General features: G+C 45.2%; 1 protein-coding gene across 10 annotated transcripts; it reads right to left on the bottom strand.

Annotated features, from left to right (window-relative positions):
* ZWINT (ZW10 interacting kinetochore protein) lies at positions 1-25792 on the bottom strand. 10 transcript variants are annotated; one of them, XR_005983693.1, is made up of 10 exons: positions 25666-25792; positions 25120-25210; positions 24900-25023; positions 24570-24736; positions 24387-24443; positions 23712-23854; positions 23477-23636; positions 23281-23363; positions 13056-13100; positions 12766-12920 (listed from the first exon to the last, which is right to left on the bottom strand). XR_005983693.1 is itself a non-coding variant. In XM_041728405.1 (10 exons), exons 1-9 carry the CDS (start codon positions 25710-25712, stop codon positions 13071-13073), a joined length of 927 nt encoding a protein of 308 aa, XP_041584339.1. In that variant the 5' UTR covers positions 25713-25792; the 3' UTR covers positions 12766-12920; positions 13056-13070. The 10 variants fall into 10 exon arrangements, 8 of the variants coding, with proteins under 8 accessions (XP_041584344.1, XP_041584342.1, XP_041584339.1 ...); XM_041728405.1 differs by lacking the exon at positions 23281-23363 and adding an exon at positions 20016-20123; XR_005983694.1 differs by lacking the exons at positions 12766-12920; positions 13056-13100 and adding exons at positions 20040-20123; positions 21714-21778.
* Between the last annotated feature and the right edge of the window lie 324 nt (positions 25793-26116).

The following is a 26116-nucleotide window of genomic DNA, read 5'->3' as shown; positions in this document are numbered from 1 at the left end:
CAAGCAGGGACAGAATGTATGTATCTTGAGCTCAGGGGATCGACTGGGGCACCTTGTGGGACTTCCATCCATGGGGATGACCTTCAGCGGGCAACTGGAGAAATCATGGTCTGAAGGGGTGTTCTTCTACTTTAAGGTCACGTATCTTCAGTATTTTGCAAGCAAGCAACCTGGATGGTCAGATGTGCGGATGCTGGCTGAGGTTAATCTGGAATCTATGGGATAAAAGGGAAAAATGATTATTAACGATACGCTCTAAGCTAATTGCAGTTGGAGAAAATGAGTGAAATACCGGATCTTTGTGTTATTTTTTAAAAGTGCATGTGAATTTACAACTATTATTCCAAAACACACAGTTTTTCTAAGTGTGTAGGTAAAATCTTGATGGGCCATGATCTCACTAAAGCAAAGATGAGACGTGAGGAACAGAACGTGAGATGACAATGGGTCTGAGTAGCGCAAGTGGGGGCTGTAGAAGCAGCTGCCGGAACCCCACTCACTCCTGTTGTCATGCAAGTTTGTCCACTGCCCCGGTGGGAAGCATGTCCTCTGTGCACAGGGCAGAGGCTGAGCACCAGGAAGCCCATCCTCTGAACAATCTTAACATAGGACAACTGAAAGCTGCCCTTCTACCCTGGGTCTCTGCACTTAGGACAACTCTACATGTTTCCACCATCACCTGGAGGCCACAGTGGTAATACCCCATTACCCACAACAGCAACGGGCTCCTTAAACCCTGGGTATTGGCTTCCCTCCTTCCCATCTCCACACGGTCCACACTCAAGGCCAAGACTTCCTCCAACTGCCTCCCAAACTACTTGTGCTCAGATCTTGATCACTGATCTCCTCAGGCGGACATGAACCAAAAACAAGTAATGCTATGAAATTCTCTGAGGGGACTTACTTTTACATCTAGTACTTTGGGGAATATTGAAAATGGAGACAAACAGGTTTTACTGCAAAGCACATCAGGAAACACAATTCAGAGAACAGCACTGTGGCTTTAGCCCTGTTTCCAAGCAGGTGCATGGGAGTTGTGAGTACATTCATTCCCTCTACTCAACCTCCCAGCTTCGCTGAGACTCTTGGGCCACCATGAAATCCGGAAGGCTGGGGAACTCTCTGCTATGCCCTCCAGCTGAACCACCCTTTATACTCAGTCCCCTAAATCTTAAGTTGTCAAGACGACGATCTTTTGAGAACCCACAGCTGCACAGGTATTACTTCCCCTGTGGCACTCTCTACCAGACACGTGATCCCAAAAGTATCTCCACTGTTGGTGAAGGGAATAGATAGATCCTCATTATTTTTGCCAGGGTCATTATCTTTCTTTCTGTCTAGGGCGAAAAAGTTCCTTATTCTGCAAATTAATTTCTTCATGTGATTCTTATCCCACTCAGGGTTAAATGTCTACAACCATCACCATGAATTGGTCTTATTTCAAATAATATTGCATCGCATCCACAGAACTTTGAGTTGGAGAGACAACCGGTTTCCCTAGCATACAGATGAAGAAGAGTGCAGTTGTGACTAGTTTATGAAGAGACTGACGCTCACATAACGTCAGGGACTCGCCTAAGGTGGGACTGTCAGCTAATGAGAGAGCTTAGACCTGGACAAATCAGTTTAGTGTGTTCCATGGACAACAGAGACAGGAACGCACAAGCGAAGGCATGAAGGTCATGGCATGTACATGGGGAAAATGGGATAGTTACTCTAAGACAAAAATGAGGACAGCTGTTAATCAAGATGTAATGTTTCTAATTGCACTGGTTGCTAAGACTCATACTGATTGTAAAGATATTAAACTGTAAAAGTGAGCATGTTAGAATCAGTACCATGATGACAAGGACACTCACAGAATGTCACGCCCGAGTGACACAGCAATTCCTGTCGATTTGCTCTATTAACAAAATCTGTACCAGTAACTCAATACTAACCTACTTGGGAATTGTTTCTTTACTCTTTTAAAAGAATTCAGAAAAGTCTTACCTGTTATTTTGCTATTGGAAAAAAAGAATTGAGCTACTGGCTTGCACATTTTATTTTGCACGAGCATTACCTGGGTTATTTACTAAAACACAGATTAACGGACTTCACTCAAAAGATTTCAGTAAACCTGGGTGGCAACCAGAATATACTTTCAAAGGAGTGTCCTGGGGATCCTGCTGGTCTTCAGACAATGCTAATAGAGGGCTGGCTTAACTGTCCTTTACATTTTTTTTTTCATATTAGTCTATTGTTAGAGACAGTAATAAAAGTTGTGCTACGGGCAATGGTTTTTGCAGTAGGTATGGTAGCCTGAGTAGAATGGGATGTACACTGATAAAAAAAGTTTACAAAGGCAACCGAATTTGAGCCTTTGAAAGTAGAGAAGCAGGACCGTGGAGGAACTTTAACACAGCCCAAAACTCAGCAATGCAGGGAGGAAAGATGCCACTGTAAGTTTGTGTCATTTCTCTAAGCAACCCGAATACTTTCATTTATTCACCATGAATACAATGTATGCAGTATCTTGTAATAAGTGCAACAGCAACTCTCTGCCTGGTTTCCCACCTAAGATATGCAGAGGGGATTACAGCGTTGAAACCAGGCTCCCCGCTGGAATCACTGGTGCTAAGAGCCTGAGAGGGAAAACTTCCACATCAAGCCCTAGGAGACCCAAAACACAAGTCCCTAGTCCACGAGTAAAGGGTAATAGGACACTCTTTATGCCTTTTAGCCTCCTCCCCAGACACCTGCCTGCACCTCTCCACACACGCACATCCACACAACACATGTTTGCACTTATTAGGTAACAGCATTAAGCAAATGTGAGATGCAGAATGCACAAGAGAATAGTTGGGATGATCTGGTTATGTCTCCAGAGCTAACAACGTAACACAGCCTTTTTGATTTTCCATGACATCTTAGGCAGCTGCCAAATGGTCTCATATTTATAAATTACTCATAACTAAGTGCATGAGTAAGAGACTTAATGACAGGAAGTTTCATAGCTTTGGAGTTAGGAAGGGAGGGAGGATGGAAGGAATCAAACACCTAGACTGGCTCCCAGGTAGGCCATGTGCGTCATACAAGCTCTTGAAAAACTACTTGAATGTTCATAACCTCATTCTCCGCTTTTTAAAAATACTGGTTTTCACGTTTGTTGTAATCCTTAAATAAGATCAATACAGATACCATCAGACAGCATTCTAATAAGATCAATCGTTTTGAGCTTTATGATAGCTTACAAATAGCAAATAATATAGCAAGATAACTGGTGTTTATTACTTATTAGCAGATGCCTCTCTGTTTATGTTTGACTGTCCGTGACTTTCAAAATTTGTCTTTTTATGTAACCTGAGTGTCTCTTGTATATGTCTTAGATCATTTTAAAATTTCTTCTCAGGATCTGTTTTATCAAGTAAATTTAATCTATATACATTTTCCATTAGCAAGTCTCTAATTTCCATCTTATTTTATACGTCCCTTTATTATGTTTTTATTTTTCTTTTCAGGCTCCTCTTGGATTTTTTTCCCAGCAGTGAAGAACTGTAGTACCCACAGCACACTGAGTAGCAGAAGCATCATGCTCCTGGTGGTCCCCTCGCCCTCATGCCCCATGGGGCCAACATGGAGCCAACATGGAGGTGCCACCTCTACACCACACCTGAGTGGGTTTGTGACGCACCTGAGGAACACCGACCATGGAACACCCTCCCCTCTTACCGAAGGCAGTAGGCAAGCCTGCTCTTTCTCCTAGAGAGAGTGACGGCTGCATTCCTCAGGGCTGCCTGCTGCACATAAAACACTGGGACACAGACCAAGCAGAGCAGTCAGGGCTTTGTATTACTGCCACACCCAGCAACAACATTCACGAGGGCTCAGGGCCTGTGGCAGTTTGCTGTCCCCAATATCTGACCCTACGCTTTCTTGGCTGAACTGGAATAATCACATGAGTATACCACTCCACCTGCCGTTCTGGTAAATCTGACCAACAGGCACTGGGGCTAACAATATTTGTCTTGTACATAATATGATCAAGGCTATTCTCAACGGAACGTCAAGCAGCAACATGAGGCCAACCCATCATAGTATCAGCTTCAACAGTGCTGCCCAGGGCCCCAAACTCAGTCCCTTGTGAATAAGCCTCCAACAGGGCCAGCGGGTCTTATCTCAGACACTGGGGACATAGTCAGGCAGCAGTCAGTGATCAGAGCACATTATGGGTACTGGAGGACGGGTCCTCACTGCTCGCCCCGGCTTCCTGCAAGCCACATGCAATGTGCTCCAGGAACATGTGAGTGGCTGTGCGCTGGGGCCTGGGCAACAGGTAAAGTTGCTGAGTTCAGATACAGAGTGACTTTGGAATTGGTCACAACTTACCATCTGAGTCATCCCCTGAAAGTTGTAATGTCTCCAAAGTCCAAAAACAGTTAGGTTAGACAGGTCCTACCAGGTGACTGGTTTCCTGGGTGGGGAGACGGACTCCTGGAGCTTCCTCTTCTGAATCCTCTCCTTGAAGCCCTTCCTACACAGGCTTGTATGCGACTGACCTGGTTGAAGGACAGACCCAGAAGGATACGGCCACATTTTTTCCATACTTGGGTTATTTCTATTTTGCCTGAATCCCACTTATGCAGGTGTTAGGACCAAGTTATCTTGACCAAATTTGCTAGTTTTTAATTTACATCGGTGAACTTCACTTTTTGAAATACCTCTGTAAAATTCAGGAATTTTTCACCTATTTTTGAACTGTTTTATTCACATTTTGATGGACTCTTCATCATTTCATTATTCTTCAGTTCTCTTTTCTCTATCATTATTGACATTCATGAGCAGAACAAAATGGCATAAATTAACAGTATCATATGTAGAAAATCTGAACTAAAGAAATATCTGAAAATAATGGAAGACAATGGCATTGCAAATTTTATTAATGACAGAAGCATCTATAAATAGCAACGCACATTAGACATGTATAAAGTGTAACCACCTTCAGTTATGTATAATTTTATAAGCAAAACGAAAAGTGTATTGCCCAAAAGACGTTTGTGGCTATTATTCATGAACATTACATTTTAACATCTAAAGTAAACTCCATGTTTATAGAATTTCGTTTGCTTTTAGAAGCCTCCTCAAGTATATTTTGTTGTATTTTCCATGCTATTATTTCTGAAAATAAAGAAGAATCTCCTTTTGTGTACACAAATTTTCTTCATGGCAGTGTAACACAAACAGGCCTCAAGTCCTACAGTAAACAATAATAATTTTTTAGGCAATAAGCAATATTAAGCAATCTTATTTTCTTTCATATTTGAATGGCCAGTTTCTGGGAGTTTTCTGGATGGATCTTGCATATGAATTCCATATAGTTTCTTCCATCTTTATGAACCTAATTTCTTTTTTTTTTTTTTTTTAAGATTTTATTTGAGAGAGACAGTGTACACTCATGCACACATACAAGTGGGAGCGGGGAGCAGCGGGGAGAGGGAGAAGCAGACTCCCCACTGAGCAGGGAGCCCAACATGGGACTGGATCCCAGGACCTTGAGATCATGACCTGAGTTGAAGGCAGACCCTTAACTGACTGAGCCACCCAGGTGCCCCTAACCTCTTTTATTAAAGAACTTGAACCATATTCTCCTAGGACAAAATCAGAGGGTATTTAGGGTGTATCATACAGTGTTATTCCCCAACAATCCACTCTGCCAACAAAGAGCATTTCCTCCAGAAAAATGTCCAGAAATGTATTCTATTTTACCTTGAGGGTAAAATCCCATACAACCTATAACACTCTCTGGAAGGCTGGGGTAGGCGCATGTTGATTTAAGAGTCTTAGATCCCAATCTTCACTATTTTCATAAGGGCTACTTGTTGGCCTAATCCAAAATGCTTTCAGTAGGTGTGCTCTGAGTAGGTGCACACACAAATATTCTTAAGCTCACTCATATAGCTTTAAAATTTAAATTACTACCTACATTCCTATATTATAGAAACAGAGAATTAGATATAAAAGAGCCTTCAAAAATCATTTAACAGTCATTCTCATTTTACAGATAAGACAACTGAGTCACGAAAATACTAGTGGTGTTCATCACCAGGTTTGGAACATGAATCCCGGTTTCTCAAAAGCAGGGTCACCACTCTCTGCACTATGACATGTGCCCTTAGTGTAAACTACACACTTTCACCACAGCAAGGTAAGTGATAGCTACTAACCACTGACTTTACTGGTGGAAACACACATATGTAACAGTGCAAAAGTGAGAGAGAGCACTTAGCACATTAAGCCAATCCCTTCCTTCCAGAAAATTGAGGAGGAGGAAACACTTCTGCCAGATTGTGTCCCTCCCACAATTCACACGCAGAAACCCTCACCTTCAAGGTGATGGTAACAAGAGCTGGGGTCTTTGAAAGCTGACTGGGTCATGATGGTGGAGACCTCGTGAATGGGATCAGTGCCTTTATAAAGACCACCACAGAGCTCCCCCATCCTTCTACCATGTGAGCACATGATGGGAAGGTGCTGGTTTGAATCAGAAAGAGGGCCCTTACCAGACACAGGATCTTCTGACACTTTGGTCTTGGAGTCTCCAGTCTTAAGAACTGTGAGAAATACGTTTCTGTTGTTTACAAGCCACCAGTTTATGGGATTTTTTTTATGGCAACCTGAACTAATTCATGCTATGCAGCTAGCATTACCCTGACATCAAAGCCACACAAAGAAAAACAACAAAACTACAGATAAGTTATTTCTTATAAACATCAATATAAGAATTTTCCACAAAATACCATCAAAACAAAATACAAGAATGTGTTACAAGAACTATTCACAAAACCAAGTAGGATTTATTCCTGGAATGCAAAAATGGTTTAACATATGAAAATCAAACAATGACATACATCACAGTAACAGAATGAAATAAAAAATCCCATGATTATCTCAATTGGTGCAAAAAAAGCTTCTGACAGAATAAAACAATTCTTCACGATAAAAGCACTGAACAGACCAAGAATAGAAGAAAACCTTCTAAAATAATAAAGGCCATATATAAAAAACACATGGCAACCATTATACTCAAATGTAAGAACCTGAAAGCTTTTCCTCTAAGATCAGGAAAAAGGCAAGGGTTCCCAAGGCATGTTCCACTTTTATTCAACATAGTAACGTAAATCCTGCCAGAGCAATTAGACAAGAAAAAGAAATAAAAGTTATCTAGATAAAAGAGGAAGAAGTAAAATTATTTTTGTTCACAAATGACATACTCTTATATGCAGAAAACCCCAAAGATTTCACACACAAAAAATCTACTGGAATTAATAAACAGATTTAGCAACGTTAATAAAAATAAGCCCTTACACATATGGTACTAAAATATCTGATAATGACACAGAACCAGTCAAGGGGGAAAGGCCTCATTTCAACAAATGGTGTTAGAAAACTGTATACTCACATGTAAAAAAGAATGAAGTCAGACTCTTGGCCTGTATCATACAAGATGACTCAAAATGGATCAAAGGCTTTATACTAAGAACTAAAACAATGAAACCTTTAGAAAAATACATAGGAGAAAAGCTTAACTACATTTGCTTTGGCAATGATTTCTTGGATAGGACACCCAAAGCAAGGCAACAAAAGAAAAGAAAAATAGGTAAGTTGGATTTCACCACAATTAAAAATATTTGTGCAACAAGGACATAGTCAAGAATAAAAAGGTAATCCACAGATTGGGAGAAAATGGTTGCATATCATAAATCTAATAATGGGGATTAACAGAATTCAGCCAAAAAAACCAAAACACCTGATTAAGAAATAGTCAAAAGACTGAACAGACATTTCTCTAAAGAAATGACCAACTAGTGTATGAAAAGATGCTCAAGACAGGCAATTTATAATTGATAGGGAAATGCACTCAAAACCACAATGAGATACCACTTCATATCCATTAGGGTGGCTATTATCAAGAACAAAAAAACTAGAAAAGTAAGTTTTGGTGAGGATGTGGAACAGCTGGAATCTCTGGGCACGGCTGATGGGAATGTAAAATGATGCAGCCACTGGGGGTTTCTCTGAAAATGAAACATAGGATTACCATATTCTCCAGCAATTCCAGTTTTGGAGTTTCAAAATAAGTGGAGGCAGGGACTCCTAAGGATATCTTTATCCACATGTTCACAGAAATGCTGCTCACAAGAATCAAAAGGTAAAGCAACCAAAGCACCCACTGGTGGATGTTTTCATCCAGGGGCAAAATGTGGAATATTCATACAGAATGGTCTTCAGCCCTAAGAAAAAAAAAGTTTGACATTCAAAAAACTGTGCTCAACGTCAGCCAGTCACGCAGGAACAAGTATGGTATGATTCCATCTACATGAGGTACGTAGTCAAATTCATAGAGACAGAATTAAGAGTGGTGGTCTTTAGGGGCTGGAGGGAAGGAGGAACGGTGGGGCAGTGGTTAATGGGCAAGGAGGCACAGCCTGGGAGCATGGAGAAGTTCCGGAGGTGGGTGGCGCTGACAGATGTACAGCAGCGTCAATGTACTTAATGCCGCTGGACTTTTAGTTACAATGGTAAATTCTGCTATGTATGTTTTTCCACCATGAAAACAACTACACCTATATATCACAAAATGTTAACACTGTAGTGTGAACAAGCTTCCCTCATTCACTGGGAGATTTCCTCGAAGGCTCCATCTGCCCCAGTCCATCTGTATATCCTCACATAGTGCCTGGCTTGAACTGAGTCCACGTCCCTGAGACACAAGGTTCAAAAGTCATAAAAAGAACAAGCAAAGGAAACAACTCTTGGATACCTTCCATGAAAGAGGCACCATATTTTGTAGTAATAATATACAAATAAATCAGATAAAGTGTTAGCACTACATTCCATAAAATATGGTGAGTGCAGAAGCACAGAGGAGTGGATCCTGGGTCTCTGCTGGGAAACACCAGAGATAGCTCTGAAGAGTACACACTCTTCCAAAGGTTTGTGGAAGTACTACGAATGTATTTCATATCTTACTATTAAATACTATAAAGTTGCAAGTTTTACTACCTACAAATCAACTTCTAGCTGCTGATAAATATCTACTGCATTAAAGTCTTATAAAAACGGCCGACGGAAATACGAGGGGAGAGAGTACCAATTAGGAACAGATGCGATCAAAACATTTCTTGTTTTAAGTTTTCTTACATTTGCACAGCTAACAGGTTGCTATGGCAACTTGGTTACCTTGAGATACTCAGAGATTAAACAACTATAATGTAGAAAATATACATTTCCACTTTTATTACTTTTATTTTTTTATTAATTACACTTTTAACAAAAAGATGAGAGTTACTGCAGATTATTATTATTTTTTAAAAGACAATAATAGAAGATGTTGTTCACAGACCAATGAATTCAGGAAAATAAACGAGGAAAAGGGCCACCCCCAAACTCTCATCACCCTGCAGGGCTCTAAGCCTGTGTGTGCATGTCTGCCTGGGGACGGGGTGAGAGGGGACCCGGGAATGTAACTACAAAGTAAAACTTAAAATGTGACATGTGACACGTAGCTTCTGAAAATTAGAAAGCAAGAAAGAGGAAATCATTGCAGCTTTTTTTTTTTCTTTTTTAAGATTTTTATTTATTTGTTTATGAGAGACCCACAGAGAGGCAGAGACACAGGCAGAGAGAGAAGCAGGCTCCATGCAGGGAGTCCCCGATGTGGGACTCGATCCCCAAACGAGGGATCAAGCCCTGAGCCACCCAGGGGTCCCTCATCTAAGCTTTTTAAAAAACATCCCACTGAAGCATGAAGTCTTCAAGAGCACCTGAATCCAGAACAGCAACCATGATTTACGATGCTGCAGGTACTGCGGAGACCACCCCGGAGCACCACGGTGACGGCCGTCCCCGTCTGTCCTAGACTCTGTGCTAGCATCAGGGAGAAGGCAGCTTGGGTGATGGGAGGATGCCAGGCCACGCAGGGGTTCATGGGACCATCTCAGCACAGAGCACACGGCCACCGAGCTAACAAGGACACTCTGAGGCCAGAAGCATGAAGTGTTTTGGGGTCAAGTGCCGTCCGGCAGCCTCCCCGCTTACAGGCTGATGCCCCTGCCTGGTGCCTGGTGTCCGGAGCAGCCGGAGCAGTAGCTCTGGGATGACTAGCTGCTCACGTCCCACCCCCCCCAGGAGGATCTGTAAACTTCCTCCTCCTTCCCAAGGGTGAGGCAAGATGATTGGAGCTGCTCAGAGTTCCTAAAACTCAGGGTGATTGTAGGACTTCCTACGGTTTCTGCCGTGAACAGTTCAGCGATCGAGGCTTCCAGTGAGGCAGGTCGTGAGGTCTCAACACCACCGGGAGAGGGGCTGCGGGAAGAGCGAGGCCAGCTGTGCGTGCCCTTTAGTGTGAGACGGACCACCTCGGGAAACTACCGCCCGTCTTCAACCAACACTCCAACAGGTTTGCCTACAAACCTGTTCCTGGGCACAAGGACCCTCGGAGGAGTGGCTTTCCCAGTCTGGCAGATGTTTCATTATTGCCACCGGCAGGTAAAGGAGCCTTCCTGGGGAAAGCAGAGGTGTCAGCTGTCTGCCTCAGTGGCTCCAGGAACACAGAACACTGGTCCTCATAGGGGGGCCCCAGGCTTCCGCACACACGTCTGCACCTTCCCCACCATCCTCAGCATCCGCCCCGTGTAGCCAGTAGAGGAAGAGAGCAGGTGCTCATGTCACATCTTCACAAGCCAGGCTTGGAGGTCTCGTCCGTCCCGTGTCCCCAACGTAGCTCAAGTCCAGACATAGGGCCTCACCGGATGAAACAGGCCACTAGGAATTTAGCTTAGCTGTGGGCTTGGGGCACGATCTATAAATTTATATTTATATTTATAAAGGTAGGCAGTTTATTTCCTCACGGAGAAACATTTTCATTTCCTGAATTTATTTTCTGGGGAAAGAGAGTGAGGAGGTGTACGGAGCCCACACACTTCCATCTGTTCCCAGATGCATGTGCATGTGTGCACGCCGGGCCACCCCCATGGTCTCGAACCCTCACCCCCACAGCACACATCCGCTTCCGCGCCCTCCCACTCTGCCCTCAGCCGCAGGCCGCATGTCTTCTCCCCTTCAGGGTCCTGCCACAGCCCAGAGCTCCCATCCTCACGTCATGTCCGCCTCGCCCGGGTCACCAGTCCTGTCACAGGCACGTCCACTGTGTCTCAGGGATGACCTGGCAAGCTGATAATACAATGGACGCTAAAGTCTTAGCAGAAACCAGGGAGGGTTTCCCACAAAACAGTCCCTAAATCCAGCGCATCATAATCCCTGGAGGTGTTTGTTTACATTTGCAAAATCTAAACCATGACCTGGGAAGTAGGATCTTTCCAGGCAACTGAAATCAACATTTAGAAACAGCTCCAGGTGACTCTACTGCATGTGAAATTTTAACAACCAAAGGGTTCGCTCTACGTCTTCCCAGGTAACATATCGGATCACTGCAGCCAGGGACTGTGTGCCCATCAACCATGGTGCGAGGGAAGAAACCGGGCATAATGGCCCGAGTATCACTGGGATTGAGTCTACAAATGGTACAATCCCATTTAACCAGTTAATGCCTAAGAGCATTAGATGTTCATCTCTTTAAAATTTGTGAACTGACAAAAACCTGCTATTTTCACTGAGATGACTGGAAGGTGACAAAATCAATATGAAGTTTTGACATCTACTTGCTTTTGTCTCTAACCTTCAAATTTTAAGGACGTCACTTGGCACTGGTTGGCCAACCAAGGCCTCTAACATCTATCTCCCAGTCACACACATACCCCACAGCCTTCCTGTGGCCATGTGGCGCCTCTGGGGCTCCTCCGCATGGTCCTGTATTACTCTACTCATCCCACATGTGGAATTTTGCTTAGTTTACCCTTACTCTAAAATTCCCCGGCAAAACATACATTTTACAAAGGCTTCTTTCTCACCCCACTATTTCTAAACATTCCCTGGATTTATTCCAGAAAATTAGCTCCCCACTTCACATACTTCTGTAACACACATACGTTATGTTATGTTGATTTCAACATATTTTAGCAGGCAGAGCAAAAATATTTTCCTTATGTGCCAAGGTCTATCAATCAGGAGTGGCTAAATGGGGTCCTGGGGCAGGGCAGGGGAGTGGTCGTCCATATTTATGGCCATTATGGAAGAGCCAGGATTGACTAGACGTTTGTTCTGTGACTGGGGCAGGGAACGGCTGGCAGCGGTAACTCTTACATGGAACAATTTACACCTGCAAGCATCACGGATCATTAGAATCGGCCCCCCATAATTCTGCAGCAACCTTTCATTCAAATTCACACCATAAAACCCACTGTCACAGATTGCCAATGATGTCTGTGGTCAAAGGATACTCGAATTGTTATGATTAAACCAGAAGAGTTTAAACTCATTTGAGCTCTCAGACCTTCATTCTCTTAGTCCGTGAACTTCACATAGATTTTTGAAAGAACACTTCGGGAAGGCAAACGCAAAGTTCCAGGCGCCTGTGCTTGCCTTCTCAGAGCTGCTCACATGCCAGGCTGACTGAAGTCAGCACAGGCTACATAAACACAGAGATTTAGCAAGTTCAGGCTTCTCTGTTTTCCCAGGTACTGGCCGTTCAGCCACAATCACCACTACAGAAGCAGGCAACCATGGTTGATGAGGTCTGAGCAGTAATAGTTCAGGTTCTTTTTTATTTTCCTTAAAGATTTTATTTATTCATGAGAGACACACACACACACACACAGAGGAGACAGAGACACAGGCAGGCTCCTCACAGGGAGCCTGATGCAAGACTCAATCCCCAGACCAGGGATCACACCCTGAGCCAAATGTAGGTGCTCAACTGCTGAGCCACCCAGGCATCCCAATAGTTCAGGTTCTTATTCAAAAGCATAAGAAGAGTAAAACCAATGAGACAGCTGGTCAAGGAAGATGTTAACGTTAAACATCAATACAAAATGTCTTAAGGGGCTACAGAGATTGCTAATCATGGGCCTGAGGATTTAAAGTATAAAACCTTTTGGAAATCTCTGGAGATAGGATACAAGGATGGAGATTCCTCATCCACACTTCTGTGAAGACAGTGAGACCTGGAGGAAGACATTAGAGTTTTAATTTTTCTACATTTTGTATTATACATATTTTCATATACTTAACCATCTAAGAAATATTAGGCCTCAACTGACACTAAACAAAGTAAGTAAACTGCTCTTGCTTCAGAACTTTAACACTGTCCAACCAAAACATCCAAGAAGCAAACATCTCTCGAGTGAACTCTGCTCCTAATACAAACTTTAAAGTGAGCTAGTATGTCCAGTCAACTTCTTTACAAATAAACTGGACACTCAGATAAAAAGCAGCAGACTACGGATGGCAATCACTACTACAATAAAGTGAAAAAGGTTTCCCATAGCTTCCAGGTGTCTTCATGATTAGAATAAACGACTCCTTAGAAAACAACAGTAAAATTAAATTATAAAGAGAGAATAATACCTGCCTTCATAGCTTAGAATATATGTAAGACTGTGGAAGGAGCCTTGGTGTCCATCGAAAGATGAATGGATAAAGAAGATGTGGTTTATGTATGCAATGGAATATTACTCAGCAATTAGAAACGACAAATACCCACCATTTGCTTCAACGTGGATGGAACTGGAGGGTATTATGCTGAGTGAAGTAAGTCAATTGGAGGACAAACAGTGTATGTTCTCATTCATTTGGGGAATATAAACAATAGTGAAAGGGAATATAAGGGAAGGGAGAAGAAATGTGTGGGAAATATCAGGAAGGGAGACAGAACATAAAGACTCCTAACTCTGGGAAACGAACTAGGGGTGGTGGAAGGGGAGGAGGGTGGGGGGTGAGGGTGAATGGGTGACACGCACTGAGGAGGACACTTGACGGGATGAGCACTGGGTGTTATTCTGTATGTTGGTAAATTGAACACCAATAAAAATTAATTTATTAAAAAAAAAAAGAATATATGTAAGATATCTAGCTAGAAAAAACAACACAACATTAAACAGCTTTAAATTTAGGTTTCCAAACAAAAATTAAATATTGTAAAAGATGTCTGATAGAAAACACAGTTTGTGAAGAGTATTTAACAAAGATATCTCACCCTAGCAACTGAGAACTAAGTTCTAGAGATACACACACTGCACGGCAAAGGCCCACACCATGCCCCTCGTCGGCAGAGTGACACTGGAGGCAGCTGCAGAGGCCATAGCAGGACGGACCCCTCGCCCCCCGGTAGCACTTGGGTTTATGAGGAGGGACTTGTGACTGAGGGGACAAGAGGAAGGGGAAGGAGTCAACAGAGAATACCAACATGCAGTGAAGGAACGGGTTTCCTGCCATCTGCTTCAGACCACCCATGGACCTCTGGATATGCCCCACGTGAGAATGCAATGCCAGGCCCAGGGCACCCTAAAGCCCCAGATGCCAAGCCCAGCCCACAACTCCCCCCACTCTGCCACCAGCCAAATGCATCCACAAGAACCAACTGTTACAGGAAAAACCACCAATGAGCTACAGCGCCACCTTCCACAATGAAAAAGAAAGGTTTCTAATGGCCAGCCTGTTAAATCAGAAGATCCAAAGTAAACATAAAACCTTAATTAAGGAAGGTGATTGCTACTTCAAACGCTGAAGCAGAAGTCCATGTCTTCAAACACCATGAACAATCAAGGAAATAGGATAGCACACAAAAAATAATTATCTGGCAACCAAACCCAAAGGCACAGAATACCACAATCTAACTGATAAAAGAATTTGAAGTGGTTGACATGAAGATATTCAACAAGCTACAAGAAAGCTCAAGACGGTAATTCAGTGAACTCGGGAACAAGATTAATGAACAGTTATCAAAGAGATTATTAAAGTTATAAAGAAGAGCCAAACAAATTCTAGAACTGAATAATTCAATAAATGAGATGGGGATTGAAGCATCAATAACTGGCAGAAGAGATGGAAAACAGAATAAGTGACCTGGAGGATAGAGATGTAGAAATAATTCAGTTCAATAGGAGAGAAAACTAAGATTTTAAATAGTGAAGAAACCCTGCAAAAGCTGTAAATTTCAATCAAAAACGTCAAAAAGGCAAATACAAGAGTAACTGGTGTACTGGAAGGAGCAAAGGGGGGAACGGAGGTAGAAATAATAGCTGGAAACTTCCCAAACCTGGGAAGAAATTGGTATGAGGTCACAAAATGACAATACCCTATTATCTCAATGCAAAAAGATCTTCTCATTATAATGAAACTGTTGAAAATCAATGCTAAAGAACCTTAAAGGCAGTCAGGGAAAGGAAAGTTATCCAGCAAAGGAACCCTATTGGCAGATTTCTCAGCAGAAACTCCACAAGCCTGGACAGAGTAGAATACCATATTCAAAGTGCTGAAAAATAAAAATTGCCAGGCAAATATACTTTACCTGGCAAAACTACCATTCAGATATGAAAGAGAAATAAAGGCTTTTCCAGATAAACAAAAGCTAAAGCAATGTCCCCACCGGACTTGACTTGAAAGAAATGCTAAAAGGAGTTCTTCGAGCTGAAATGAAAAGATGCTAATCAGTGACGCAAAAACCTATGAAAGGACACCACACCCTGCTACAGAATCAGAAAACCCTAACCCTGCATTATAACAGCACTGTTGCCATTGAACTATGATATAAAGGTTAAAGGAAAAGAGTATTAAACCTTACAGCTACTATACTTTGTCAACAAATTCACATTATGAAATCAGTAAACTGACATTAAAAAAAGGGGGAGGAATAAAAGGGTGGAGCCTTTATAAAGGAATGAAGATAAGCTGCTTTCAGCATAAAATGTTTTATCTATGACATGTTTTACATAAACCTCATGGCAGTCACAAAGCAAAAATTTAGACTAGATTCACAAAACATTAAAAAAGGAGGGGCAAGGGGCACTGAGCTAATAATCACCATGGAAAACCACCAGAAAGCAAACAGTAAGTTGGCCATTGCAAGTCCTTCCCTATCAATAATCGCTCCAAAATAAGTGGACTGAGTTATCCAATCAAAGGCACAGAGTGACTCAATGGATAAAAAAACAAGACCCAAACATATGTTGGGTCATTTCAGCTCTCAACACACACAGGCTCAAAGTGAAGAGATGAAAGAAGATCCTCCATGCAAGTGGAAATCTAAAAAAAGCAAGAGTAGCCATATATAATCAGAGAAAATAGACTTCAAGCCAGAAACAGTAACAAGGGACAAAGAAGGCTGTCATATAATGATAAAGGGCTCAATAAATCAAGAAGAAAAAATCATAAACATATAGGCACTCACCATTGGGACACCTAAACACAGTAAGCAAATACGAACAGGTATGAAGGAAGAAACAGACACCACCTCAAAAATACTAGTTAACTTCAACGCTCCAAGGACAGCAATGGAGAGATGATCTAGACAGAAAATCAACAAAGAAACACTGGTATTGAACCACGTCTTAGACCAAATGGCTTAACGGACATACATACAACATTCCATCCCACAGCAGCAGCATACACATTCTTCTCAAGTGCACGTGGAACATTCTCTAGGGAACATCGTATGACAGGACACAAAACAAATCCTAGCAAGTTTAAGGAGACTGATCATATCAAGGATTTTTTCTGGCCACAATGGTATAAATGAGGACTCAGTAGAGAAAAGCTGAAGGGTGCCTGGCTGGCTCAGTTGGTGGAGAGTGTGACTCTTGATGTGGGTGATGTGGGTGATGTGGGTTTAAGCCCTCTGTTGAGTGTGGAGGCTACTTCAGAAAAATAAAATAAGAGAAAAAGTGAAAATTCTTCAAATATGTGGGAACTAAACAACACACTTCTGAACAACCTCTGGATCAAAGGAAAAATCAAAAGGGAAATAAAAAATTATCCTGAAACAAAAGAAAATGGAAATATATCAAATCCTATGGGATGCTGCAAAAGCAATTCTAGGAAGAAAGTTTATGGTGATAAATGCAAACATTAAGAAATTAGAATGATCTCAAATAAAAAAACTAATTTTACATGAAGGAACTAGAAAAAGAAGAACAAATTAAGTTCAAAGTTAGCAAAAAGAAGATAATAATAATGATCACAGGAGAAATAAATGAAATAGAGACCAAAAAAAACAATGGAAAGGATCAATGAAATTACGAGCTGGATTTTCAAAAAGATAAACAAAACTGACAAATCTTTTGCTAGACTAAAAAGACAGAAGATTCAAATAAATAAAATTAGAAATCAATTCATACAGAAATATGTAGGATCTTAACAAACTATGATAAACGATCATATGCCAGCAAGTAAAACCTATAAGAAATGGATGAATTTCTAGTAACGCAATATATACAAAGACTGAATAAGGAAAAGAGAAAATCTGAACAGACCAATAACTAGTAAAGTAATTCAATCAGTAATCAAACACCTAACACAGAAAACTCTAGGAGCAGATGGCTTCACTGGTAAATTCTAACAAACATTGAAAGAAGAATTAATGCCAAGTGTTCTCAAACTATTCCAAAACCAAAAATCAGCAAATGGGAGTACATAAAGCTTAAGAAGCTTCTGCACAGGAAAACAAAGAAACAAAAACAAGTAACAAAATGAAAAGGCAACCTACAGAAGGGGAGAACATTTCTGCAAACCACATATATCTAACAGGGGTTAATATCCAAAAAATAAGCAATTCTGACAACTCAGTAACAAAAAAACAAACAGTATGATTAAAAAAACATACGGGTACAGTAACTAAATAGACACTTCTCCAAAGACATCCATTGCAGACAGGTACATAAACAAATGCTCAACATCACTTATCAGGGAAATGCAAATCAAGGGGCGGCCCCCCGTGGCTCAGCGGTTTAGCACTGTCTTCTGCCCAGAGTCTGATCCTGGAGTCCCGGGATCGAGTCCCATGTCAGGCTCCCTGCATGGAGCCTGCTTCTCCCTCTGCCTGGGTCTCTGCCTCTCTCTCTGTGTGTCTCTCATGAACAAATAAATAAAATCTTTAAAAAAAAAAAAAAAAAAAAGACCACCCTGAGGTATCACCTCATACCTGTTAGATGGGCTCGTATCAAGAAGACACAACATGTATGGATGTGGAGAAAAGGGGACCCTTTCTAACCGTTGGTGGGAATGTGTATTGGTTCAGCCAATATGTAGAATAATACAGACGTTCCTCAAAAATTAAAAACCTATCTTCCACGTGACCTGGCAACTCCATTTCTATGTATACACCCAAAGGAAATGAAAACAATTTTTGAAAGACATATCTGAACTCCCATGTTTACTGCAGCATTATTCATAATAGACGAGATACGGAAACAACCTAGATGTTCATCCTTGGATGAACTGATGCGATGCATTTATGTTATATTTAATATTATCCATGTATATGGGGTATCTATTCACGTATATACACATTTTATACATGTTATCCAGCCACATGAGGGAAATCTTGCCATTTGAGACAACATGGATAGACCTTGACTAATTATACTGTGAGGTAGGTCACAGAAAGGAAAGTAATGGATGAGATACTTGCATGTGGAATCTAAAAAAGCCAGACTCCTGAAAACAGAACAGGATTCGTGATTACCCAATGATGAGGGGGTGAGAAATAGGACTGACACTGCATAAGGGACACACTTGCACTGAGAAGTAAATAGGGCCTAGAGATCTAATGTGCAGCGTAATGAACAGAGACGGTCTTGTAAGATCCTCCTCAAACTTGCTGAGACTAGAATTATCCCAACCACTAGAAGAAATGATAAATAATATGACAGAGGTGCTCACTATGGACCTCTACACCACAATGGTAATCACAGTATAAGACATATACTATCAGATTAAGATGTTTTACCTATTAAATTTACTCAATGTTACATGTCAAAAATATTCTTATTAAAAAATGGAAGAGTAACTGACATATAGGTACTTAGAAAAGTTTAAGTCCATCATCAACAAATACTAATAGAAAAAAATTATCGAGTCAGTAAAATTCTGAATATACGTGTAATTATCAACTTAGTCTCAAAATATAAAGGAACACATCTTGCATGAATATGACTGGGTATGTGCACACACATGCACATACACATACACACACACACAATTTCAGAAGAACAAACAAGTCAAGATATTTGCCAGAAATTGCAAACCCTGTAAGGAGATTCTCACTACCATCTGCCAGACTGTCCCCCGTACAGCTCGGCAACGTGACTGCGCGACTGCAGGTGCTGTGACTCACACCAGTAACACTGTGGATAGTATCCAAGAGCAAACAAAACTAATTTCATTACTTAGAGAGAAAACAAAACTGTTTCCTGAGGCACATGGAACCCCACAGCTTTAGCTGTTCTCCTAGACAAGAGGTATACAACATTTAATAATGATTATCAGAATTACTGAATCCCTACCAGCCCTTCCTTGTTATAAATGTCACATTTGTTTCACTACCCACTTCTGCAGACCGCCACCACCACTGCTCCAACAGAGTTAGAATTAATTAACGAATTAGTTTCTGAAAATTCCTGAGATGGGGTAGAGATGTGTGGAAGGAGTAAAACAGAAAATCTCATGATAGCAACCAAACTTTTAATCAAATACGATTTCCCTTATTCTTCTTCAAAAGAAGAGGAACAGCAAGCCCAACAAACTGCAAGCAGAATGAATGAATGAGTGAATAAACAAATGAATGCCAATAGGAGAACCCCTTAACTTAACTCTAGACTTTATTGACTACCAAAGCTAAGCGGAAATAATCATCAGTGAGGCACTTCAGAAGAAAAACGATAAAAGGAATGAACAAAGTGATAAAAAAAATAAAATCAAAGGCAAAAAAAAGAATTTATAAAACACAAGAGAGAAAGTAAAAATGGACACAAATACGAAATCTTAGGGACAAAAATTATGAAACTAGATGTTTAAATATAGACTAAAAGTGACAAACATAGGATAAAGAAAGTTTGAAACTGAAAAGGTTGTAGGAGTCGTACGAGCAAAGGATGAATGGGGAGCTGCCAGGCGGTGCTGGTGTCCATCAGACCTGGAGCCGGGGCCCAGCCGGGGATGAAGGTGGCCCCCACGGAACAGCCACGTCCAGCCTGGAAGAAAGACACAGTGTAAACTCGTCGCACCCGAAGAAAGTAGCCACAGAGCACATAGAGCCATGAACCGTAGGAAATAAATCCACTCTCATACCTGGAGACCCCAACACACCCCTCGGAAGGTGATCATCAGAAAGCAAAAATTAAGTATATAGAAGATTAACGGAAAGCGTAACAAGCATAACCTAACAGATGCACAAAAACCACCACAGGTGGCAATTCCTAAACAGACACGCTTTTCATCTCCACGTGAAACACAAAGACACAGAGCCAGACCGCATTCATGGCCGCAACTACTTTCCTCGTCAAATTTTAAAGTTTTTATTATATAGATGATGTTCTCTGACCAAATTAGAATAAATTTACATTATCTTCCCAAGAAACTCATAAATCAAATCATTATAATGAGAAACAGAAAATTCTGTGAAGTGAATGTGGAAATATTTAGAGAAAACTAAAAGAAATGTATAGCCTTCCAGGTTTATTTGAGAAAACACATCAAGAACCAAATACACACAGTTATCAACCGATACAAATTAGATGTTTACAAAAAAAGTACGAGAGAGAACGTAGGAGAGGCCCAAGACAGGAGTACAAACCAATGAGTCAGAGTAGACATACGACAGTGGATCACGAAGCCAGCTCTGACTCTTCAAATATTTGGAGATGAATGAAAGTCTGAAGATCGATCAAAGGGAAAGTCAGATAAGGCACAAAACACCAGGAATATAACATCAGGCCATCCTACAACAGGCTGCAGATCTTAAGATAAAAAATATCGTGACAACTATACCAAGAAGTTTAAAAAATTAGAAATGAGATATTCATAGAAAAATATTACAGTAGCTAGGAAATAGGAAATAAAAACTCAAAAAAAAAAAGACAAAAAAGAAAAAGAAAAAAACAGCCACAGCAAAATAGTATTTGCCACCAACAGAAATTTTGTTTAAAAGGAAAACTTCAGGGATCCCTGGTGGCTCAGCGGTTTAGCGCCTGCCTTTGGCCCAAGGCGCGATCCTAGAGTCCCAGGATCTAGTCCTGTATTGGGCTCCCAGCATGGAGCCTGCTTCTCCCTCCGCCTGTGTCTCCGCCCCTCCCTCTCTCTATGTCTATCATGAACAAATAAATAATCCTTATAAATAAATAAATAAATAAATAAATAAATAAATAAATAAATAAAAGGAAAACTTCATTCTTATGGAAATCAGAGAGCTTTACTGTGGTGGGACTAGGGCCACTCCCCGTTTTGTTTATCAAGGACACATGCGGTGAACAGAGCATCCCTCCCTCCCTGTCCCTCACTGGTCTCCCTGTCCCTTGACCTTCGACCTTCGTCAGATGGAGGAGGAGGAGGAGGACACCATCTGCTCACAGGGCTCTGTGTCTGTGTGCAAGACACAGGTTCCCAGGGGAAGCCCTCCACCGTGCACACAGTGCACCAGGGCCGTTGAGATCCAGTTCTACATGAAACCCCAACTCCTGAGTGGGAGTCAGACCCAAGGACCCAGGCAATGGACCACCCCGGCCAGGAAACACCCAGGCCCCTCTCCCCTTTGGCCTCACGGGCAGACTGTGTGCCAGCCTCACCTCTCCCAGTCCCTGACTCCTCCGGAGCATCTCATGGTTATCATCCTTGACCTCCGCACGCTGCCCTGCGGGGGTACATTTGCCACGTGCCGGGAATGTGACTCAGCACCATCCCACCCCACACCCCAGAGGCCCCAGCAGACCCTCCATCCCCAGGGCATGCTCCTGCTCCCTCTGCCTGCTGTAAAAGCTTCAGCGTCTACGAGATGACAGACAGACATAAACCAGAACGTGGGGGGAGGGGCAGGACGGAGGTGGGCAGGCCTCTAGAAGGCTGCATTCAGGACCACGTGCACTCTGATCATATGCTCTGCTCTTCCTTCCAACATCCTTTTAAATGCCTTGGCCCCATTATGTAGGCACCAAGTGGGGTGGATATCAGGGGTCTTTGAGGACCACATCAGGATGGAGTGAGGGGTCTGAGGATTGAGGGCACTTCTCTAGGACCAGGATCTGTGCACGCCCTACATAATGAGGCCAACTGCGGAGAGGAGCAGAGCATATGATCCGAGCACACGAGGATCCCAACCTCTTCCCAAGAGAAGGCACCTGGCCTGAGACACCAGACCATGGCCTCTTGCCACAAGGCCCAGGTGCGTCTTTCTCAGAGAAGCCTAGGTCTTTCTTGCACACACTGGTCCTGTCTGCAGGTGGACAATGGGCTCCCAGGGCAGCTGTCCCTGGTCTCCCGTCTCCACACCAGGCCCGTGCTGTCCCTACGCCCAGCACTGCACGCACACACACAACACATATTTGTGTGTGTGAACTCAGAGAGAGGAGGGTCTCTCCGCTCTCTTACCACGGCTCGGAATTCATCATGCTATTGTTATAGCTGGTGTTTAGCACGTTTGCCACACCCTGCAATCAGGTATTGACCTGTTTACACATCCGTGCTCAAGATGCTCCACAGAGCGCAGGACTAGTCAGACAAGCCCACTGCTATAGCTCCAGTTCATGGCAAGGAGCCCGGCACAAAGCACAGATTCCATCAATATCTGGGTCAGCAATTAAAATGACCTTCCCACATCTAACCACCTGCACAAGGCCTTCTCCCCCTCCCAGAACCGATCAGCTCAGCCCGTGTGATTCCTATGGACTTGGACGAGCAAGCCCCAAGGCTCCAGGCCAGGGCCCCGTCCCATCAGCACCCTCTCCATTCACGCCGGTCCCAGCACCTGTCACATTGTTGGCCTTTCAGTGTGTGGCTCTTCCCACCAACATGTGAACACAAAAGAGAGAACTCACAGAGCCCTACGGCTTTTCATCAACAACCCAGAGCCCACGGGCACCTGGGTCACGGTCAGAAATCAGGCTGTACTCAGAAGTTCCACGTCCACCCGGCAAAAAGGGTGGGACCGGAGGGGCTGGGAGGACAGAGAGGGGTTAGCCCAGGGCAGACTGGGCACAGGACATGGGGCTGCGCTTCAACCACAAGCTAAGTCCCTGCCCCTTCCCACCTGCAATCCCCTTGGTGGAAACAGAGCTCTGATGCAGAGACAGGAGACACCAGGTCCTCCCTCCACCGTACCTGCCATCCAGGACATGAGGGCCTGAGCCGGCATCTTACCTGCTCTACGTTCCTTTCCCATGTTGCTGTCCCTCAGGAAACCAACGTGAGCTTGTCCCTCGGGCAGGCTGCAGGCCATCGGCCTTGGGAAGGGAAATGTGGTATGGGTTGTGGGGGGGGGGGGGGGCGGTGGGCGGTAAGGCCTGTCTCCTGCCTTCTTCATCCCCATCCCTGCTCCTGCCCATCACTTACTCACCTGGGATGGCACACTCCCGTCTTTCCCTACAGCATCCCCAGTGTTCTGCTCCTGGGGCTTAGCCTCAGGAACACCCAGCTCTCGAGGCCGCTCCGTCTCTGCCCCGGGGAGCAGCGGCTCACCCTGCAGTATGTGCAGCAGCTGGAGGAAGGTCTGGTGCCTGGCAGGAAGAGGTGGGTGGTAGAGGGAGGAAACTGGGGCATGCTGGGTCGGCAGCCCACACTCCCAGCCTCACCTCTGAAGCCTGTCCCGCTTCTGCCCTGCCTGCTGCTGTAAGGCTCCGAGTTCCTGACGCAGCCGCTCAAGCTCCTGCTGAGCTCCTCTCTGCCGCTGTCTCACCTCCGCTGAAGCCTCCGCCAGATGCTGCAGACGCTTCTCCTAAAAGGAATGAGAACCAGACACAGCTCACCAGGTGCGCCTGTCTCAGAGCACTCCAGGCTACATCCAACTTAGGGCAGAGACCCACAGGTGGAAAGAGGGACCCTACCCACTCTCAGGCAAAACAAGGGGCCTAGAGAAACAGTAGGGTCAGAACACACTATCCCAGCTGAAGCATTGCAGAGGAAACAGACACAAGAATGGTAACACTTAGTTTGCTACTACGTGCCATAGTGCAGAGTGTTCCTTCCAGTACTTGCTACGCTAATGACTTGATCAACTTAACCCTACAGAGCAGGTGCTAGTGATGCTCCACTTCACAGACACAGGAGCAGCCAAGGAAGTGAGGGGACGGCACGACGTCATGCACAGTGAGCGGCAATGCTACCACTGAAGCCGTGCTGGCACCTCTGTGCTACCACCCGTGCTACATGCTTCACGAGGGAAGAGGGGGACAGAGGTCTTTCAGGCAGATGATGGAGCCCATGCAATGGCGTAGGGACGAAACATGCTCCTCGGGGTGTGGACCTACCTGTTGCAGCTGCCACTGCTTCTGGGCTGTTCTCGCTCTCTCCATGGCCACTTGCTTCTGCAGGTAAGCACAGGAGGGAAACAAGCAGAGGAGGAGTGTTCTCCTAGCTGGATTCTGGGAGGTGGTTGGTGGGTCCCACCCAGCACACCTGCCCTCTCCCTCCATCCTTCAGCCTGGCTGCACCTTGGCCTGGAGCTGTTCCAGGGCTTCCTGGAGCTGCACCCGCTTGCTCTGCGCCTCCTCCGTCTTGGCCAGGGCCTGGGTCAGGGCACCTGTGATGGCTTCCACGTGTTCCTGGTAAGTGGCCTTCAGCTCTTTCCATTGCTCCTTGACTGCAAGTGCCTTCTGCCCTGGGAGGAGCCACCACGGATGAGAACACAAGGGAGACTGGCCTGCCCGTCGGCAACACCGGGGCCTGGGTCTTCCCATCAACCAAGGAGCTGACCTGACAGGGCGTCTGCTCCTTTCCCATCCCAGGCCCCCCCCCCCCCCCCCCCGCCCCTGCCTACTCACGGCTGGTGTCTTCAGAAGCCAAGGGGTCTAGTCCCTGGACGATGTCTTCCTGAGCCAGGAAGTTCTGCAGGAAGTCTACTACCTGAAGCTGACTGCAGAGCAGCTTGTCCTTCTTCCGGGAGTCCTGTTCGGGGAGTGGGCAGGGGACAGCACAGGCGGAGTGGGCGCTGCCCCCGGGGCCCTGGGGGCGGCGGTCCCTAGCTTCTCATGCTGCACTTACCATCACGAACTCCGCCAGGATCTGGGCTGGCAGCTCTACCTCCTCTTGCCGGCCCACGGGCTCCAGGATGTCCCCCAGCGCGGCCAGGGCCCTGAGGGCAAGAGATGGGGCAGGGGGCGGGTGCTGCAGACTCAGGGGCGCCGGACAGGCCCCAACGGCTCTCCCTGCGCGGAGCTGCCCTGAGCTGCAGGCCGCGGGGTGGGAGGGCACAGGCACAGGGCGGACAGAGGACCGCGGCCTGAGCACGGCGGGCAGAGCTGGGGCCGGGTGCGGGGGGGGACTGCCCTCTCCGGAGTCAGTCAGGGAGACTCGGGGCCGGGAAGGGAGGGGCCGCGCTGGGCTGGCGCGGGCACCTTGTCCCCCTCCCCCTGACACCTCGGCGCCCAGACCCGGGGGCCCAGCGGGGCCCGTGTGCGCGCGCAGCGGCCTCGGAGGCTGAGCGACCCCGGCAGACGCGTCCTGCGTGGCCGAGGCAGGCGGCGCGCGGGGACCCCGGGCCGGGAGCAGCCCCTCCCCCCCGGCCCTCCCCGCCGTCCCCCGGCTTACTCGAGCGCTTGGGCGCGCGCGCCGACCTCCGCCTCCGCCTCCGCCATCCCCGCCGCGGGAGCCTCGGCTCTTCCGCCCGCCGCCCCTACCGCCCTTTGAATTCACCGCCGCTGCGCGCCGGGACCGGCGATTGGCTGCGCGCGCGGTGGGGCGGGATCTAAGGGCCAGAGTGCACTCTGATTGGCCAGCGCGGACGAACGGTCGGCCCGCCGGATGTTTGGCGCCAGCGGGGTCGTGGCGGGGCGTGGCCGGCGAGCGGGCGTTCTGCGCATGCGCGCAGCCTTAGGCGGTGCCGGAGCTGGGGCGGGGCGAGGCCGAGGGGCGGGGGCGGGGCCGAGGGGCGGGTGTGGGGGCGGGGCCGAGGGGCGGGTGTGGGGGCGGGGCCGAGGGGCGGGTGTGGGGGCGGGGCCGGGGCTGCGGAGCGAGGTCTGTTCCGACTTCGCGGGATCCA

The sequence above is a fragment of the Vulpes lagopus genome, chromosome 14, assembly GCF_018345385.1.
Source record: "Vulpes lagopus strain Blue_001 chromosome 14, ASM1834538v1, whole genome shotgun sequence".
Lineage (NCBI taxonomy): Eukaryota > Metazoa > Chordata > Mammalia > Carnivora > Canidae > Vulpes > Vulpes lagopus.
This window is presented reverse-complemented; position numbering and strand designations above follow the sequence as displayed.

Excerpts from the sequence above, each read along its gene's own strand:
- ZWINT (XM_041728403.1), bottom strand. The coding sequence starts at position 25,712 with ATGGCGGAGGCGGAGGCGGAGGTCGGCGCGCGCGCCCAAGCGCTCGA. Across the intron at positions 24,737-24,899 it reads GGCTTCTGAAGACACCAGCC|GGCAGAAGGCACTTGCAGTC; the intron begins GTGAGTAGGCAG and ends GGCTCCTCCCAG. Across the intron at positions 23,855-24,386 it reads AGCAGTGGCAGCTGCAACAG|GAGAAGCGTCTGCAGCATCT; the intron begins GTAGGTCCACAC and ends CATTCCTTTTAG.